The sequence below is a fragment of the Plodia interpunctella genome, chromosome 30, assembly GCF_027563975.2.
Source record: "Plodia interpunctella isolate USDA-ARS_2022_Savannah chromosome 30, ilPloInte3.2, whole genome shotgun sequence".
Classification (NCBI taxonomy): Eukaryota; Metazoa; Arthropoda; class Insecta; order Lepidoptera; family Pyralidae; genus Plodia; species Plodia interpunctella.
Genome location: NC_071323.1, coordinates 2,580,973 through 2,597,957, shown reverse-complemented (window position 1 = coordinate 2,597,957; position 16,985 = coordinate 2,580,973). Strand labels below are relative to the sequence as shown.

At 36.7% G+C, this 16,985-nt stretch overlaps 1 protein-coding gene across 6 annotated transcripts in view; it reads left to right on the top strand.

Annotated features, from left to right (window-relative positions):
• Positions 1-314: 314 nt before the first annotated feature.
• DCTN1-p150 (Dynactin 1, p150 subunit) overlaps positions 315-16,985 on the top strand; it is a 36,451-nt gene continuing 19,780 nt past the window's right edge. The window contains exons 1-16 of one of the 6 annotated variants that reach the window (XM_053767128.2): positions 315-504; positions 603-792; positions 1,060-1,205; positions 2,114-2,146; positions 3,972-4,028; positions 5,814-5,922; positions 6,526-6,633; positions 7,647-7,844; positions 8,685-8,895; positions 11,957-12,102; positions 12,783-12,962; positions 13,725-13,859; positions 14,223-14,355; positions 14,839-15,039; positions 15,461-15,545; positions 16,492-16,597. In XM_053767128.2, coding sequence (XP_053623103.1) covers positions 622-792; positions 1,060-1,205; positions 2,114-2,146; positions 3,972-4,028; positions 5,814-5,922; positions 6,526-6,633; positions 7,647-7,844; positions 8,685-8,895; positions 11,957-12,102; positions 12,783-12,962; positions 13,725-13,859; positions 14,223-14,355; positions 14,839-15,039; positions 15,461-15,545; positions 16,492-16,597 — 2,019 coding nt within the window. In that variant the 5' untranslated portion in view covers positions 315-504; positions 603-621. Of the gene's footprint in view, positions 505-598; positions 793-1,059; positions 1,206-2,113; positions 2,147-3,971; positions 4,029-5,813; positions 5,923-6,525; positions 6,634-7,646; positions 7,845-8,684; positions 8,896-11,956; positions 12,103-12,782; positions 12,963-13,724; positions 13,860-14,222; positions 14,356-14,838; positions 15,040-15,460; positions 15,546-16,491; positions 16,598-16,985 lie in introns of all 6 variants that reach the window. The other 5 variants (XM_053767130.2, XM_053767127.2, XM_053767131.2 and 2 more) reach the window with 5 other exon arrangements.

The following is a 16,985-nucleotide window of genomic DNA, read 5'->3' as shown; positions in this document are numbered from 1 at the left end:
TAAATAATAATAATAGTACGTCAGTTTTAAGTTATAAAAAAAATTAAACACACTTTAAGCTAAAATATTGTTTTTTCATTATTGCACTTCATAATATTTAATATTGACAGAAAGAGACAAAGAAACACATTTTAGTTTAATGTGTTTTCACAGATATAAGAACAAATATGTGTTTAAAATTTTTGCAGAACAGCCGAAGAAAGATTTTCTTTCTCTCTTTTTTTCTTTCTTTATTTTGTCAGCCAAAATGTTTGTCGGGATATACCTATTGTCAATTCACTGTCATACGACGTTTGTCAAGTGTTGTCAGTCAATCAGGTCAATTGTATTGGATTTTCTATCAAGAAAAAAGCAAGTTATAGATAGATGGAAATACTTATTGCTTTAGTAATTTTTCTTGATATTGTTCAAAATAATGATTAAAATTATTCAGTAGTTTATTTATATATATCAGAAGTTACTTCTACTATTGATATATTAGTACACTATATTTTTAAAGTGAAGGTAACTTAAAGATTTGGAAATCAGTTAGTTATTATTTAGATTTGTTATCTTTTATTGTTGTCTTTTATTAAAGATTTGTTATTTTTTGTTTTAGTTAGGTTAAAACACTAGGTTAAAATGTCGGAAAAGTTGATGGGCCAGCGTGTGATCGTGATAGGAAAGGATGTGAAAGGATCCGTTGCGTATGTTGGATACCCAACATTCGCTACTGGGAAGTGGATTGGTGTGATTTTGGACGAACCCAAAGGCAAGAACAACGGTACAGTCCGGGGACATGCCTACTTTAATGTAAGTATCCCACTAATACTATAAATGCGAAAGTTTGTGAGCATGTGTTTATGTATATATAATTATTATAAAATTTGGTACATGGCATTTCCATCGGAGCGAAACCCCGGGAGTAGCTAATTATTTATATTTTCTCCATAGCTGATTATTCTTTTTATTTATTTATTTAAGTTTATTAGTGATAGCAAAAAAAGGAAGTGATCTTTCCTCGCGTTTTGGTACTATTTCACCCCTTCTTAACTTTAAAACTATGTCTGTATGTTCCAGTGTGAGGAGAACTATGGAGTCTTTGTACGCCAAACCCAAATCCAACTGCTGGACTCTGAGGATAATCCGATGGAGACATCAATGTCGTCAATGACATCTTCTATACAGGAGGGGAAACCGACAGCTGCCAATCGGAGACTCAGCAGGTAAAGAGTCATGCTCCTTTGCACTGATGTAGTCGTCATTACAGCTCTGTTGTGTTTAATTTTCCATAGGTTTTGATATTGATGTTGTCCATTGACGTACATCAAAATATGGTTTTGCATCAGACCCCATGAAATCAGTAACATAAAGGTTTTATATTAGTATTGGTTATGGGTGGTTTAGTTATTATTATTAATGTTAACATTATAGTAGTTTTAGTAGTATAATCTAGAAAGTCTAGTGTAATATCTAGCATTATTAATTACTGCTAAAATTTTACATGAAAATGGTAGGTCAATTTCTGAATAGCATAAATAAACTTACACTGAATAGCATAGACAAATACTTTCTAGATAAAGAATAAACAAATGTTTAGTTTTCTTTTATATGAATAGTGTAGAATTTCAGCCTCTATAACAATTTCATTGTTGTGTACTTTATGATAAAATGTTTAGATATTCCTTTCATTTCAATTAACCATCTTTTCGAAGTCAATCTGTGAGATCTTATGAGGAAGTTCAGAATAGAGAAAAAAAAATGAAAAGTATCTAAAAATATGACAGAAAACCCATAAAAAACTCCACTTCTCTCAGAGTCTGAAACGGTTCTCAGACAATTGCTTTGTCTACGAACGATTCGCCGACAGAGAGACATTCAGTCGTCGAATCGTTCGTAGATGAAGGGTTCTGTCGTTCAAACGCCAGATGTCGAAACATTTTGTCGACGAAGCGTTCGTAGACGAAGCAATTGTCGGAGAACCATTTCAGACTCCTCTCATCGTAAGATATCACAAGTTTTGATGGCGACCGAGTGCGAGACTCGCCACCAATTGTTTTTTTTTTTTGCTAAAAATGCATTTGAATATAATAGTGTGTATGAGTTTCTAACTCGGTTTTGTTTTTCTCGCTAGTATTACTGTGGCCCAGAGATCTAGACCGACCACGTGAGTAACCCGCTGTCGTCGTAAATGAAAAAGACGTATCTGACTTTTTTAAAACCTAGGATATGCTTGTTAGGAGTCGTATTTTTTTAATTCTCTTTCCGAATATCTTTTAAAGCGCGCTAATCAGCGCAAAGAAATAAACTTTAAAGACTATATTGTGATTTACAACCGCCTGCCTCACCCTCTTTGAGAATGCTATTATGGCCTATTTGTCGTGCCAAGGCTGTATGGCCCTTTATAGCATCGGATGTTTTACATCCGCGGGAGGATATTGAGTGGTTCTATTTTAGGGCAGAATCACACGCCAGCTCTTTACGAATATGTCCATTTAATTTTCGAAAAAATTTCAAATGCGTCTTTTTCCGGCATCCCTGTAGAACAGCACCACTGTTGCTTTCTGCACTATTTGTTTTTCGTTTCTGTTTTTTGTTTCTCTATGTTCATAACGAAACATTAAAACAACCTTAAAATTCGAGATATGTAAGGTAATAAAAACGCTGTGTCACGGCTTCCGTACACATCGCCCTGATTGCGGTGTTTCGACGTACATTGCTTAATATTAACGTGAGCTTGGTGTTAATTTAAGGGAAAACTAAGCAATGTGCAATGTATATAATAGGCAAATAAAATTAGGGTCATATCGCACCGCTGCCCCCCGGCAAAATGACGTTCATTGAAAAGTGAACTTTAAAACGTCCTCTGTAGACACGCTTTACTTTGACAAGACGAGAGCTGAGCTGCGAGCAGTCCGCTAAGATGTTAATGTCAAGTGGGTGCTGTGCGGGAGAATTAAATAGTATGGTGCCAAAGAATACAATATGCTCGCGTTTACCCCGAAAATTCCTTGTCTAACGACATAAAAAATATCTTAAATACATTTACACAGAATGTAATATTGTGGCCCAGAATAAAAAAGAATAAAAAGTTAAATAGTAGTACATAATACTGCAAATGTGTTAAAAAAAACAAACAAATTTGCAGTTTAACCTGGGTGGGTGGTTCTCTCAGAGCGTTTCGTTCGACCGTTGCGGCCGCGCTGTAATTACGATCTGTCAATTTTCTTGAGGAAGGAATTAATTCCAAAATCAATCTATATTATTATAAACAGGTAAGCGTTTTTGAATCTGTATGTTTGAGGAGGGTAAGCTCCGAAACTACCGAACAAATTTAAAAAATTCTTTCTTCATTACAAAGGCACATTATCCAAGATTGCTATAGGCCATATTTTATCTCAAAATTCTCACGGGAGCGAAGTCCGGGCTACATCTAGTCATTCATAAAATTGACATTGCCACAGTACAGATTAATTGTTTTAAAGTCAGATTGTAAAAGTAATTCTTGTTTTTGTTAAAATTTGAAAAATGGTAATGACAGCGCGGCCCCAGCTGTCGAAACGCTCTGATAAACACTTACCTACCCCCTGGTAATATTTCATAATATTTTTTTAAATCGGTTCGGTAGTTTCGGAGATTATCCGCCTCGAACACACAAACACACAAACGCTTACGTATTTGTAATAATAGTATAGATATGGGACAACATGTGGACGTGAGTAACGGGTACGTGTTTGTGTTACGTGGTAGGCGTTCTGTATACTGGACAAACGCTCTGTTCAAAAATGAATGTTTTAACCTTGTTTTAACCTAATCATTATATGTAGAAAATAATCTTAATAATTTTATGAAATTATTTTTCCGTTTACTAAAATCCCTAATAAACAAGGGATTTAGTTTTTGTTCTAAAGATATATTTAATGTAATTGTGCTGATACATTTGTAATTATTAACATGTAATAATGTGTGACATTAACATTTGTGCCACTAAGGGTGCGTCGGAAGGCATCTCCTGCGCAGACAAAACCTGGAACATTGTCTATGTCGAGGTGGGTTGACTATGTCTCTACGTAATAGTTGCTTCAACACTGTATATGTTATGCACTACTTATTTACACTGTAGCTTTTGTATAGCTAGCTCACTGAATGGAAACTCGAGGCAGATGGCGCCACCAACACAAGCGGTTTGTCTACGGCTTATCATGCTTGACAGTTTAAGTTCACCATTGTGTATGCGACAAGTTGCCACAAGCCGCGGTAGGTAATCGTAAAAGTCGTGTCAGATGACTTTAGGCGAATCGAGGAAAAGCTCACACCAGTGTTAGTAATTGACACACTCGAAAAGACCATGGTAACAAAGAAAATACGCTTGTTTATTTGTTAGACAAATTAAAAAACCACCGACTATCAATATTCATATCGCTACAACTTTTGAACGGCTGAACCGATTTTGATCAAACATATCTAAGAACCACCGCATAAAAATTAGCTATCAAATAAAAGAAACCGCATCCAAATAGGTTCATCCGTTGATGAACTACGGTGCCATGTACAGAGACAGACACACTTAGCGGTCAAACTTATAACACCCCTCTTTTTGCGTCGGGGGTTAAAAAAGAAGGTCAAGGTCCACGATTTGGAATTAACCTTACAATCTGCTTATATGCACTGTATATATAAATATACTCAATATTGTATTAGTGTATTTTTATATTTTGTAGTAATGTTCAATTTTGATTAGAATGGCTTTGTTGATTAAGTGATTACAAACTTAACATAAAAAAATAAAATAAATATATTAGGACAAATCACACAGATTGAGCCCCAAAGTAAGTTCGAGACTTGTGTTATGGGATACTAACACAACGATACTATATTTTATAACAAATACATATATAGATAAACATCCAAGACCCGGGTCAATAAGGAAAAGATCATTTTCCATGTTGAGCTGACCGGGGATCGAACCGGGGACCTCACGGTTCAGAGGCAAGCATTTATAAAGAAAGAAAAAGATATTTGCCAAAAACACGAGTGCAAATTGATGTTAAAATGAATAATAAATAATAATAAATCTTTATTGTCTCACCATAAACACTTAAAAAGTTTACAAAACAAATTAAGAATTACTTAAATTCTCTGAATATATTACTTAATAAAAAGGATGAAGGATTATGTTGGGTTGACAGCTAAACAAGGAAGATTCCTGTATCTCAGATAAAAAAAAGAACGAAATCGTAAAACAACATTAAATCGTCTTGGCGCAAAATGTCCTTTTCTTACAATGTCCTTTCTCATAATGTGCTTTCTCAAAATATGATAAATAGACTAATGAGATAAGATAATGTACCTTTCTAATGGTGAAAGAATCTTTGAAATCGGTTCAGTAGTTTCGGAGATTACCCGCCTCACACATACACAATCACAAACGCTTACCTCTTTATAATAATAGTATAGATTTGACTGCTGCGTGATATGTGCCTAGTGTTGTGGTGTTCTGTGACAATAAACAAAAGTATTCAAAAATTGTTTGTTGTAATAAATATCCTGTATAGGGTGAAATTCACGAGCGTTTTGATCTCCGACGCGGGCTGTCATTATTGTTTATTAAATTGTACTAAGTACTGGTACAATGTTAATTTTATAAATATTTCATTTATAAAAAAAAGATTCTTTATTCAAAAAAAAGTCGGACACTGATGAAACGCTGCATGCCGCGTTCAAACGCTAGTGAAATTCATCCTATAATAATTGTGCCGTAATAAATAAATAAAAACAAATGTGTGAGTTGACAGAGATCGGATTTTTTAAGGTTCTGTGTTTGATGCTTGCAGCTCGAGAACGTCTTTGGCCAGCAGTCGACAATCGTTGACGTCCTACGCGTCCCCCACCGCCGAACGAGCTTCCACACCCGACTTGGCAAAAAGGGCAGCCTTTGTGGAGGTATATCTCAATAATTGTAATCAATAATTTTACATCACTGCCATTTTGTTTTGCCACATATCAAAATATAAATCTGTGGTGGTCCAAGAAACTGTGGGGTGTTTCCCAGAGCGTTTTAAGCGCTGCGTCCGCGATGTTATTACGATCTGTCAAATTTCTTGAGGAAGGACTCATTTCCAAAATCAATCATTCATAAAATTGACATTACCGTAGTACAGATTAATTATTTTAAAGACAGATAGTAAAATTAATTATTGTCTTTGTTAAAATTTGGAAAATTGCAATGATAGCGCGGCCGCAGCGTTCGAAACGCTCTGAGATTCACCCAGTGGCGGTTTAATGGTTAAGACGCCTGTCTACGAACTCAAAGATTACAGGTTCGAATCCTACTCGTGCCGCATTTAAAAAGTATATATAATCTGTCAATCGAATTTTTAACGTCGTAACATCAAAATCGGTTAAGTCGCTTTTGAAATATTAACAATTTTGTAGAAACTCATCAAAATATTAATGCGTTCGCGCGGTCAAAGTTCGCGGCTAACAACTAGTGTAACCACATTTATGCAAATAAAGTATTGAGTATTGCGTAAATTATATTCACAGACTGGCTTCGTGGAAACCTTAACACCACAGTTTACGCTCGGCCAAAGCATTACATCGCCGCCAGCGCCCGTGGAGGACAAGTTAGCCAACCTACAGGCTCAACAAGAGGTGAATACTTATGTTTATATTTAACTAGCGGCCCGTCGCGGCTTTGCTCGCGTAAAAACATAATATTTCAAAACCTTCCTCAGGAATCACTCTGTCTATTGGCGGAATTCGCGTCAAAATCCGTTACATCTCACAAATATTTACATCTCACCATCGAGTCGACTCGCAGTGAGACGCAGCCAACCAATCACAGTGCGCGACGACAACCACACCGCAATATGATAAGTCCGCTGCGTCTCACTTCGAATCAATTCGACAGTGAGAAGTGAAATTCAAACACGCACTTCGCTCTCAGATTCCCGTTCTGCTGCCGTTGCTACACGTTCCCGGGTTCGAACCCCGGTCAGGACAAGATGAAAAACAAACTTTTTCATATTGATCTGGGTCTTGGATGTTTATCTATATACGAATATGTTATAGAATATAGTATCGTTGAGTCAGTATCCCATAACACAAGTCTCGAACTTAACGTCTTTTGCAAATAAGAATTACAAGAAGAGCTAATGATATAAAATTAAACAAATATGCCAAACAAAAAATGGCAAAGAAACTCTTATGTATAAAGGAACACAGCTGTTCAATAATAAGTTGCCTAAGAATATAAAAGAAATAATATCATATTACTTTTTCAAAAATAATCTTAAACACAACATTTTGACAGAATATGTCATATTTTAAAATGGAATATGAATCTATTAAAAATTTATTAATGAATATTAAAACCTTTTTTACACATGCGCAAAACTAATAGCCACAATTCGCCATTTTCGGTTTCCTTCATAAATGATATGTAATAAAGGCCATAGTTAAAGTTAAACTTAATGTATGTCCGATACTCCCTCGTAAGAATAAGAAATTTTATATTTTGTATAAACACATAATTTGAACTTTGTATTTCTCATAATGCAAGTGAATTGTATTCTTTTTGTGGGAAATAAGTGTCTTAAGCCGTAACTTACTTTGAGGCCAACTTAATCTGTGTGATATCTACATAAATATTTATTTATTTTTAGATAACAAGCCTGAAATCTGAAGTGGAGGATTTGAAAGAGAAACTGGAGACACTAAAAGTTCGGCGCGCGGAGGACAGAGAGAAACTGCGGGAGTTGGAGCGGTTGCGACTCCAGCTGGAGCAGGCGAATGAGTTCAAGAGCAGAATCATGGAGTCGCAGGCGCAGCTGCAGAGGGACCTGCAGAGGGCTAAGCAGGAGGTATTTTTTTTTTTACAATTTATTACCTGTTTGGATGTTTGCTTGTCTGTCTGTAATCATGTCTCGCAAGTTAGATTGCTCCGAAATTTCCCAAGTCACTTCAGTTTCCTTGCTTTATTATGATAAGCATCACCCGGATGGTGCACACAGGATCGGTTCCCAACGAGGGAACTCGTAAACGGTTTTGTCTGGCGTTAAATGCCACAAGATCTTTCTGACGATATTTTATTTTTAGAACATGATAATTTGTTTATATTCAGACTAGTTTTGCCCGCGGCCTAACGCGTTAATCGCCTGCGTCCGCTAATAACTTATTGTTGTAAATATCTAGGGCAACGTATCGCGATGTAACCTATACCAAATTTTACGTTAGATTATTCCTATAAAGCTGTGAAAACCTCTTGAAATTCCATTCAGTAGTTTATGCGTGATGTGCGAACAAACATACAGAAAGACAGACAAAAATTCTACAAAAAATTTGTTTTGGCTTCTTATAGTCCAATAAAGACATAATTTTTATTTTTTAAATATATCCTTTGAACAGACATAGCCCACTTACAGTTTTATATGTAAGATATGTATGGAGGTGGTGGTGTAATGAGTCCCAGGTTCGAATCCTACTCATGCCACATGAGTTTGTATACCAATCTGACTCATGTATAGTAGTTTTCATCGACCACCACTTGCTTCCGGTGAAGGAAAACATCGTGAGGAAACTCCATTACTAATGCCAAGAAAGTTGTTATGTGTGTTTCATTCCACGTAATGAGCACGACCCTCAGCCATGAGGGTATACGACTATGAAGATAGATATGTATATATGATATGTTTTCGTGTTAGGTTCGCGAAGCACAAGAAGCGTTGGACGCGCACAACGAGGAAACAGCCGAACTGCAAGAGGCGGCGGAAATGGCCGCTCTAGACAAGGAGATGGCTGAAGAGAGGGCGGAAGCCTTACAGCTCGAGCTGGAGCAGTGCCGGGAGAAGCTGGAGGAAGCCACGCTGGACCTGCAGCTCATGAGGGCTGAGATGGAGGCCGGCGGGAATATACGTGAGTTCATCCCTTTTTGTATATGAAAATAGATTATAAACTGTTTTTTTGGAGCATTATTTCGAAGTAGTGCGAGTTTGCGATTCGATATAAACTCTCTCTCTCTCTCTCTCTCTCTCTCATTTGTCTCTCATATTAGCGTTTTCCTAGATTTTTTTCTTAGCTGCAGAGTTTCTAAGCATAGTATTTATTTAGAAATCAAACCTTCACGCCGCATGGTATTTACCGATTCGGTTTATTCAATTTAGGATGATATCCGTCAAATGGTAAGCCCTTCTGGCATAATAGGGACCAACACTGTTTGAATGAGTTTCTTTCGGCATTTCTTCTCAGCAGTGGTCGTTCCGAAATGCTAGTATTTTGTAGCTTTGGTAAACATCATTTAATTTAGATTATGACGTGAAAAAGTGCCTGTGAAGGCCTAATTTCTGAATAAATGATTTGATTTTGATTTTGATTTTATTGACGTAAAAAAGTTTTGACATTAGAAAAACGTATCTTTGATTTGACTGGTTGGAGAATAGCCATTTGTGCGAACTCGCACTACGGCCTCTGATCTTCTTTCTTGTTATTGTTATAAGTAAAATGGTGTTTATGGAATCATCAATTTCTCTCTGATATTTCGTGGTCCTCAGAAAGTTTCAAACGCTGCGGCCGCGTTCGTTACGGAGTAAGGAATCATTTCCAAAATCAATCATTCGTGAAATTATTGCATTACAGATTAATGATTTTAAAGGCAGATATTAAAATTTATTCTTGTCTTTGTTAAATTTTGAAAAGTTTTAATGACAACGCGACGGCAGCGGTCGAAACGCTCTACGCACCACCTATTATATCAGGGTTCTTCGATGTGTATTGAAATTAGATTTATATAATCATGGTGTAAATAGGAATTATATGGTTATTGTTTATATAGATTTAGCCTTATATAAATAAAAAAACAGAGCACACAACCTCAGCACAATGCTTTATACTTTATTTATGTCATGTGCTTCATATTTTATAGCTTTTTGTCAATAAATATGTATGTATGTATTTATATGTACAGAAACAATTTCTTTGCATATATATATATTGGTTTATGGTTGTCTTTATAATAATATACACTTATTTTTTTCTTCATATTAATTTACGACATAACTAGCTGTTTACGGCGGCTTCGCCCGCGCGAAGATCCCTTCGGGAACAGTTTTTTTTTCTCAATATTAAAATGGGATTGCGATAGTAGGAATAAAATATTCACCCAACCAACCTTGTTGAAATTTTGCATAGTTTGAAGGACATAGGGACCTACCTTTCATCCCGAAAAAACAACTGTTCCCGTGAGTATATTTACGCGGGCGAAGCTGCGGACAAAAGCTAGTAGTTAGTTTAAATATATTTTGATTTGACCAATTTGCTTTAAGTTTTTGCATTATAAATTTATTTGTGTCCTTGTTTAACCCACTTTATACGAAGACGACGATCGACAACCTTTCCCTTTTAACTAAAAATCGTGTATTAATATTACAATTGGAAAATCGATGTAGATTTAGTATTTTCAACATTTTCAATTGTGTCCAAAATAAAAGTATCATTCCTTAATTGACCTCCAATATAACCAAAAAATTGTAATCAATCGATCGATCAATCAATCGATTCGTTTATTTGCATAAAATGTTGGTGCAAAAGGTTTAGATCATAATAATATGTCCCTTATACATTTTACCTCTTGCGGAGGTATGCAAAATTACATTAAATAAAATACCTAATTAAAATACATAGTTATTATAGAGCATTATAAATAAATAAAAAATAAATAAATATATTAGGACAAACCACACAGATTGAGCTCGCCCCAAAGTAAGTTCGAAACTTGTGTTATGGGATGCTAACTCAACGGTACTATATTTTATAACAAATACATATATAGATAAACATCCAAGACCCGGGCCAATCAGAAAAAGATCGTTTTCCATCATGACCCGACCGGGTATCGAACCCGGGACCTCTCGGTTCAGTGGCAAGAACTTTACCACTGCGCCACCGAGGTCGTCATATAATTATAGCGTATAAAAAATGTATAAACCTATGTTTGACTTGGGGTCCTTGACTATATCTATTTCAAACATCAAAATGGGCCTGTCCTGAAATCATGACAGCCTTTCGCATAACATTACCACATAAAAATTATGTTTGTTTGTAAACTCTTTATTGCAAGAAGAAAACCATTACAGAGAAAGCAGTAAAATAAAAAAAAAAGACGCGTATAATACGTAAAAACGCAACTAACATAAAAATAATTAACAATTCTTTCAGAATGAATGAATGAATGAATGAATGAATGAATGAATGAATGAATGAATGAATGAATGATTTATTTGAACAATTAAACGCACACACGCTTATTAACACATAAGTAACAAAAATAAAATAAAACTTTCTCATATAATCGTCTGTCTCAAGCCACATATTGGTCTAACTCAAACGCTTAAAAAATCATAGCGTTATTCAGAATTTATGTAATATTCAAAACAATACAGTATTTCTCAAAAAGAAGAGAGTCTTTCTCAAGCAACATTAACCGTATTGGTTTTAACTCAAATGCTAAAAATCTTTCAAATTATTTCGGAACTAGATGTTGCTTGAGCCTCGCTCCCGCGGGCAGATTGAGATAAAATATAGCCTATAGCAATCTTAAATACCTAATCGTGAAATAATTTTCGTTTCGGTAGTTTCGGAGATTACCCGCCTCAAACATACAAACTCACAAACGCTTACCTCTTTATAATAATAGTAGAGATTTAGGTAATATTCAAACTATATAGTATTTCTCAAGAAGAAAATAGTCGGTCTTAAGCCAATAATCATATTGGTTTGCACACAAATGTTAAAAAATCTATATTTTTTTTCCAGAATATGCATAATTTTCAAAGCGTATTGTTTAATTCCAAACAAAGCTAACAAACCAATTAAAACCCATCTAAAACCCATCCCATATCCAATGACATGCGACAGACGGACTATAGAAAGCATGCGTTATCGTGTACGTGACTAAGTGTGCGGGTGTGCGCTCTGATAGAGCACCCGTATGCAGCAGAGGGCGGCGCCGCGACCGGCTACGAGATGCGGCAGCTGCAGCAGCAGAACGTGCGCCTGCGCGACACGCTCGTGCGCCTGCGCGACCTCTCCGCGCACGACAAGCACGCCATCATGAAAATGAACAAGGTGTGTTCAATTTTTTATATTAATTGGATTTTTTTATAGGCCTTTGTTCAGCTGTGGGACGCAGCAATGAGTTAATAAAAAATATGTGTGTTGTTTAATTGTAGTCATAACAGTTACACTACAAAACTTTGAACACCGAGTTCCTATTATTCCTGTAGTAAGGTTTCCAGTAGTAGACATAGACATAACATCGTTCCACATGAGATGGTTTAATCGTTGAACATAACATAAAAAAATTACATAATATGCACTCGAACATATACACTCCTTCTTTTTAGAAGTAGGTTAAAAAATCATCTACACTGCCGCCTATAATAGGAGCCAGTTAACTCGGACTCGTCACCGTAATCTTGTCGATGTCTAAGCACATGTACTGAAACACCCTATCTATTACGACAGTGATTAATTTATTAGTGAATATGGTGGAACATCGAAGCCTAGTTGTGATGTACAGTTGCGTGCAGAAGGGCACATAACATTACCGTGCACAAAACAATAGTGACTGATTCGTATGGAGTTGATTCTAGCATAAAAATATACAATGAAATTTAAGTAACAAAATATAATCAATTCATGTCGCTTTAATGCTACCGATTTTCGAATTAGTTCTTTTTTGTCTCAGAGTGTTGAACCATGGTTTGATTATCGGTGATTTTTAGTATTATTTTTATCTATATCAGGACTTGGAACAATACAAATCGGAAATAGCTGAGCTCAGTCGCACAAAGGAGAAGCTGTCCAGTCGCGTTGAGGAACTTGAGGGCCAAGTGGCCGATCTCAGGGAACAAGTAGACGCCGCACTCGGCGCTGAGGAAATGGTGGAGCAGCTGGCCGAGAAGAAAATGGCTTTGGAGGACCAGGTGAGTTATTAGTGGTCGTGGAGCTCGAGTGCCAAGTGGCCGACCGTTTGTGTAATTAGAATTATAGCGTTTTAGGTATTTTCCTACACAGGGAAAGTTTGCGGAGATAAGTTAAATCAGAATTTAAGGGATAATAATTATATTTATTTATTTCCTACTAAGTAAGTAATTTTTGAAAGAAGTTAAATAACCTAATCCTAACTAATATTATAAATGCGAAAGTTGAAGTTTGTTTATTTATTTATTTACCAATTTATGTACACGAACATATTATATAAGAAAAGTAAAAAGTGGATTAATAGTACATAGGTACTACTTATTTCTAAAGAAATCTCTTCCAGCAGACACGAGAGAGGAAAGAGGAAGAAAGGGTAAAGGGCGCGTGTACTAAACAAAACAAAATAAACCTACTTAAAATTACATACATATATACTTAAATATATTTGTTTTGTTTGTTTGTTTATTACCTCCTCACGCTCTATCTACCCAACCAGTTTTCTTGAAATTTTGCATACATGTAGTTTACCTTTCATCCCGGAAAAATAACTGATCCCGTGGGAAATCTCGCGATGAAAGCTGCGGACGGGTAGTAAATATATACATTTTGAACGCTACAGGTAAAGTGTTTAGAATATGGTCAAGAGTTATACACAAACTCCAATTATATTTTTTTGTTTAGGCGAGTGGTTGGTAGACGTTCTTCTTAATAAGTCTCAATGTTACTAATTGCTAAATAAAAACTTATTTATTTTGTTTAACCAGGTGGAGCAATTGAAGCAGGATGTCTCAGAATTGGAGGCGCTTCAAGAGGTCCACGAACAACTGGTGGAGTCCAACAGAGAGCTCGAGATGGACCTCCGAGAGGAGTTAGAGATGGCCCACGCCGCTACCAGAGAGGTAGTAACACCACAGTGTTCTCTCACTAGCTAAATTGTCACTTTACATGAACATACATTCACACACACTCACAGAGAAATAAGATCGAACCAACACAAATATATACACTTCATCACTTCTAAATCATACGACCACACCGCACGGCGCCAGAGCTAAGATTAAGTCACGTATTCCATTTCATTTTCGGCTGCGGCGCCTTCTTTAATATCGAAGATTTAGAAAACTTTGTCTTTGACCGCCCACCTCCCTGAGTAAATCATCGTTGGAACTTCTGATATTTTTACGAAACCCTACATGTTCATTGTTCTAATTTATGTCATGTGTGATTTGTCCTAATATATTTATTTATTTATTGTTTTTTAGGCGGTTCGCGAACGGGAAGCGGCGATGGAGACAATATTGGACCGGGACACAACCATTGTGAAGTTCAGGGAGCTCGTCCAGAAGTTGGGCGAGCAACACCAAGAGCTGCGCAACCAACTCGAGTCTAAACAAGGTAAGGAGACGTTTTAAATATCTAATCATATATATAGGGACAGACAAACAGCGGGAAGCGACTGTGGCAACCTCGTAAATTTCCTAAGAACAAAATTTTTTCCGATATAAAAAGTTCCCTAGGTCTTTTACTGTATGTTTAAATGTTTATGCGAAATTACATGATGATTGATTAAGTAGACAAAGCGTGAAGAGGACACAAACAAATATACAAAGTCACTACGAAACTCGCTTTTTATGTTGGGTTGGTAAGAAAACTAAAAGCAACTAAAGCTAACGTAACCAAAGGAGATAGAAAATATCCATACAAATACAATACAATGCAAGATAGTCGTTCTAAAACCGGACACACTATTAGGAACAAAATATGTTAACGCTCTGCTCCGTTTCTCATGTATATACGCATTTCTTATATGACTGAAACGGAAGATGTCTATAATTGTCTCTGTCGACGGTCTGGTGTGATTTTTTAAAATTGTTGTAGGTTCACGCGCACCTAGTTCGGAAAAAGAGGAATCTGTGCCACGGAGCTCGCCACAAGCGGAGTTGGGGTCGCTTGTGCACCTCTCCAAAGCTTCTACAAGGTCCATTGACCTCCAACTCAGGGCCTTAGACCTGGCCCAGGCTCGGGCCAGAGCCGACATGTTGGCCGCTTGCTTGCCGGACCACTTCATGTCTCCATCTGGTGAGTATCAGTGGTAACAGCCAGGGTGTGTATGGTCCGTTGACCTGTAGCTGCGGGCTTTGGACCTGGCCCAGGCTATGTTGGCCGCTTGCTTGCCGGACCGTTTTGTGTCTCCATCTGGTGAGTATCAGTGGGTAACTATAATGTATGTGTCTTGTCTTCATAGTCGAAGCGCTAAGATAGGGCTTAGTTGCTTGTGGTACGGTGTGGGCACAAACGGTTACTAGTTAGCTACAACGGTGTACCACCAGTAATGTGGTTGTGATGCACAGTTACTTTTGAGGATGGGGCACGTAACCTTAAACAGAAAAAAGCATACCGTGATTAAATAAAAAACACAAGTCTTTTAGAATATATTTTTGGGGTTAACTTAATGGGTTTTTTTGATTTCAATATAATAAATTTAAATTTTATTTTGCAGGTGACCATGACGCCATCTTGCTGATTCTTCTTCTCCAGCGTTTGTACACGAAAGCGGATATTATTCTTGGCCAGATTAGAGAAAGGTTCGATTTTTGTGATATTACTCTTGCCACGCGAGTTTGTGTTTCAATCTGTCCTATGTATAATATTTTTGATGGATCCTCGCTATCTTCCGGTGAAGGAAAAAATCGTGATTTAAAACTATTATAGTATTAAAAAACTGAGGCGGTGGTGGTGTAATGGTTAAGACGCCCGCCTGTGGATCGAAAGGTCCCAGGTTCGAATCCTACTCGTGCCACATGAGTTTGTACACCAATCTGACTCAGGTATAGTAGTTTTCATAGACCACCACTTGCTTCCGGTGAAGGAAAACATCGTGAGGAAACCTGCACACTGGTTGATTATTAACTTGTGTGTGAAATGGAGAAGGCAATGGTACACCACTCCATTAATAATGCCAAGAAAGTTGTTGTGTGTGTTTTTCATTCCACGTAATAACCACTACCCTCAGCCATGAGGAATACGACTATGAAGAGGGAGAGTATTAAAATGATCGATGGCTTATTATAACTATAGTTTGTTAAATCCCCAATTTTATCCCCAAATTCCCACGGGAGCAATGTCCCAGGACGCAGCTAGTCTGTCAATAAGAAAACGTACTACATTTTTTTATTTTATTCATGTTAAATCTAAAGCTAAAATACTAAATATCGTCTTTCTTATATTTTTATACAAATATTTTCTTATTGGAAACTTAGTCAAAAAGACCGCCCCGTGACGCACCTGGTGCAAATGTGCCCATAACGCTGGCGGCATTCCCTCGCTGTATAGCGAGATATATTCGTCATAAATTGTTTTTTGAAAGTTGATTTCCTGGATAACGATCTAATATAGATGCCATTACCAAATATAATGGTCAAAAATTGTTAATAAACGCCCAGTGATGCCAGTGAAGGGAACCTAGCGCCCTCTATTTGTCTTCTTCGCTTTCTTGACCAAACTAATTAATTAATGGTTTTGTTTGCCCAGATTCCCAGCGGTGAACGTGTGGGATCGTGAGGCGGTGACGAAATCACACACGGCCGTTCAGTACAGCTTTAGATGTCAGCTGGAATACCAACTGCACATGATACAGGTAAAATATATAATAATTCTCAAACCCATAACTTGATGCCAGCTATATTGTCGCCGAATTTAGACACATGTGAATTTCACGAGCGTTCTGAACTCCGCCGCGGGCTCTCATTAGTGTTTATTAAATTATACCATACACAGTAATCAATTTAATTATCCAATTTTATAAATAAGCAAATTACTGGTTACAATGGTAATTTTGTAAATGTTTAATCTAAAAAAAAATATCATTAAAAAAAAATGTCGGACACTAATGAAATACTACACGTCGCGTTCAAACGCTCGTGAAATTCACCCATGAGTGCTTTTATTTTATTTACCGCAATGAAAAACCAGCAATGTATACAGAATTCGCAGAAGTTGGGCGAACTGCTCGACATTGTGGAGCC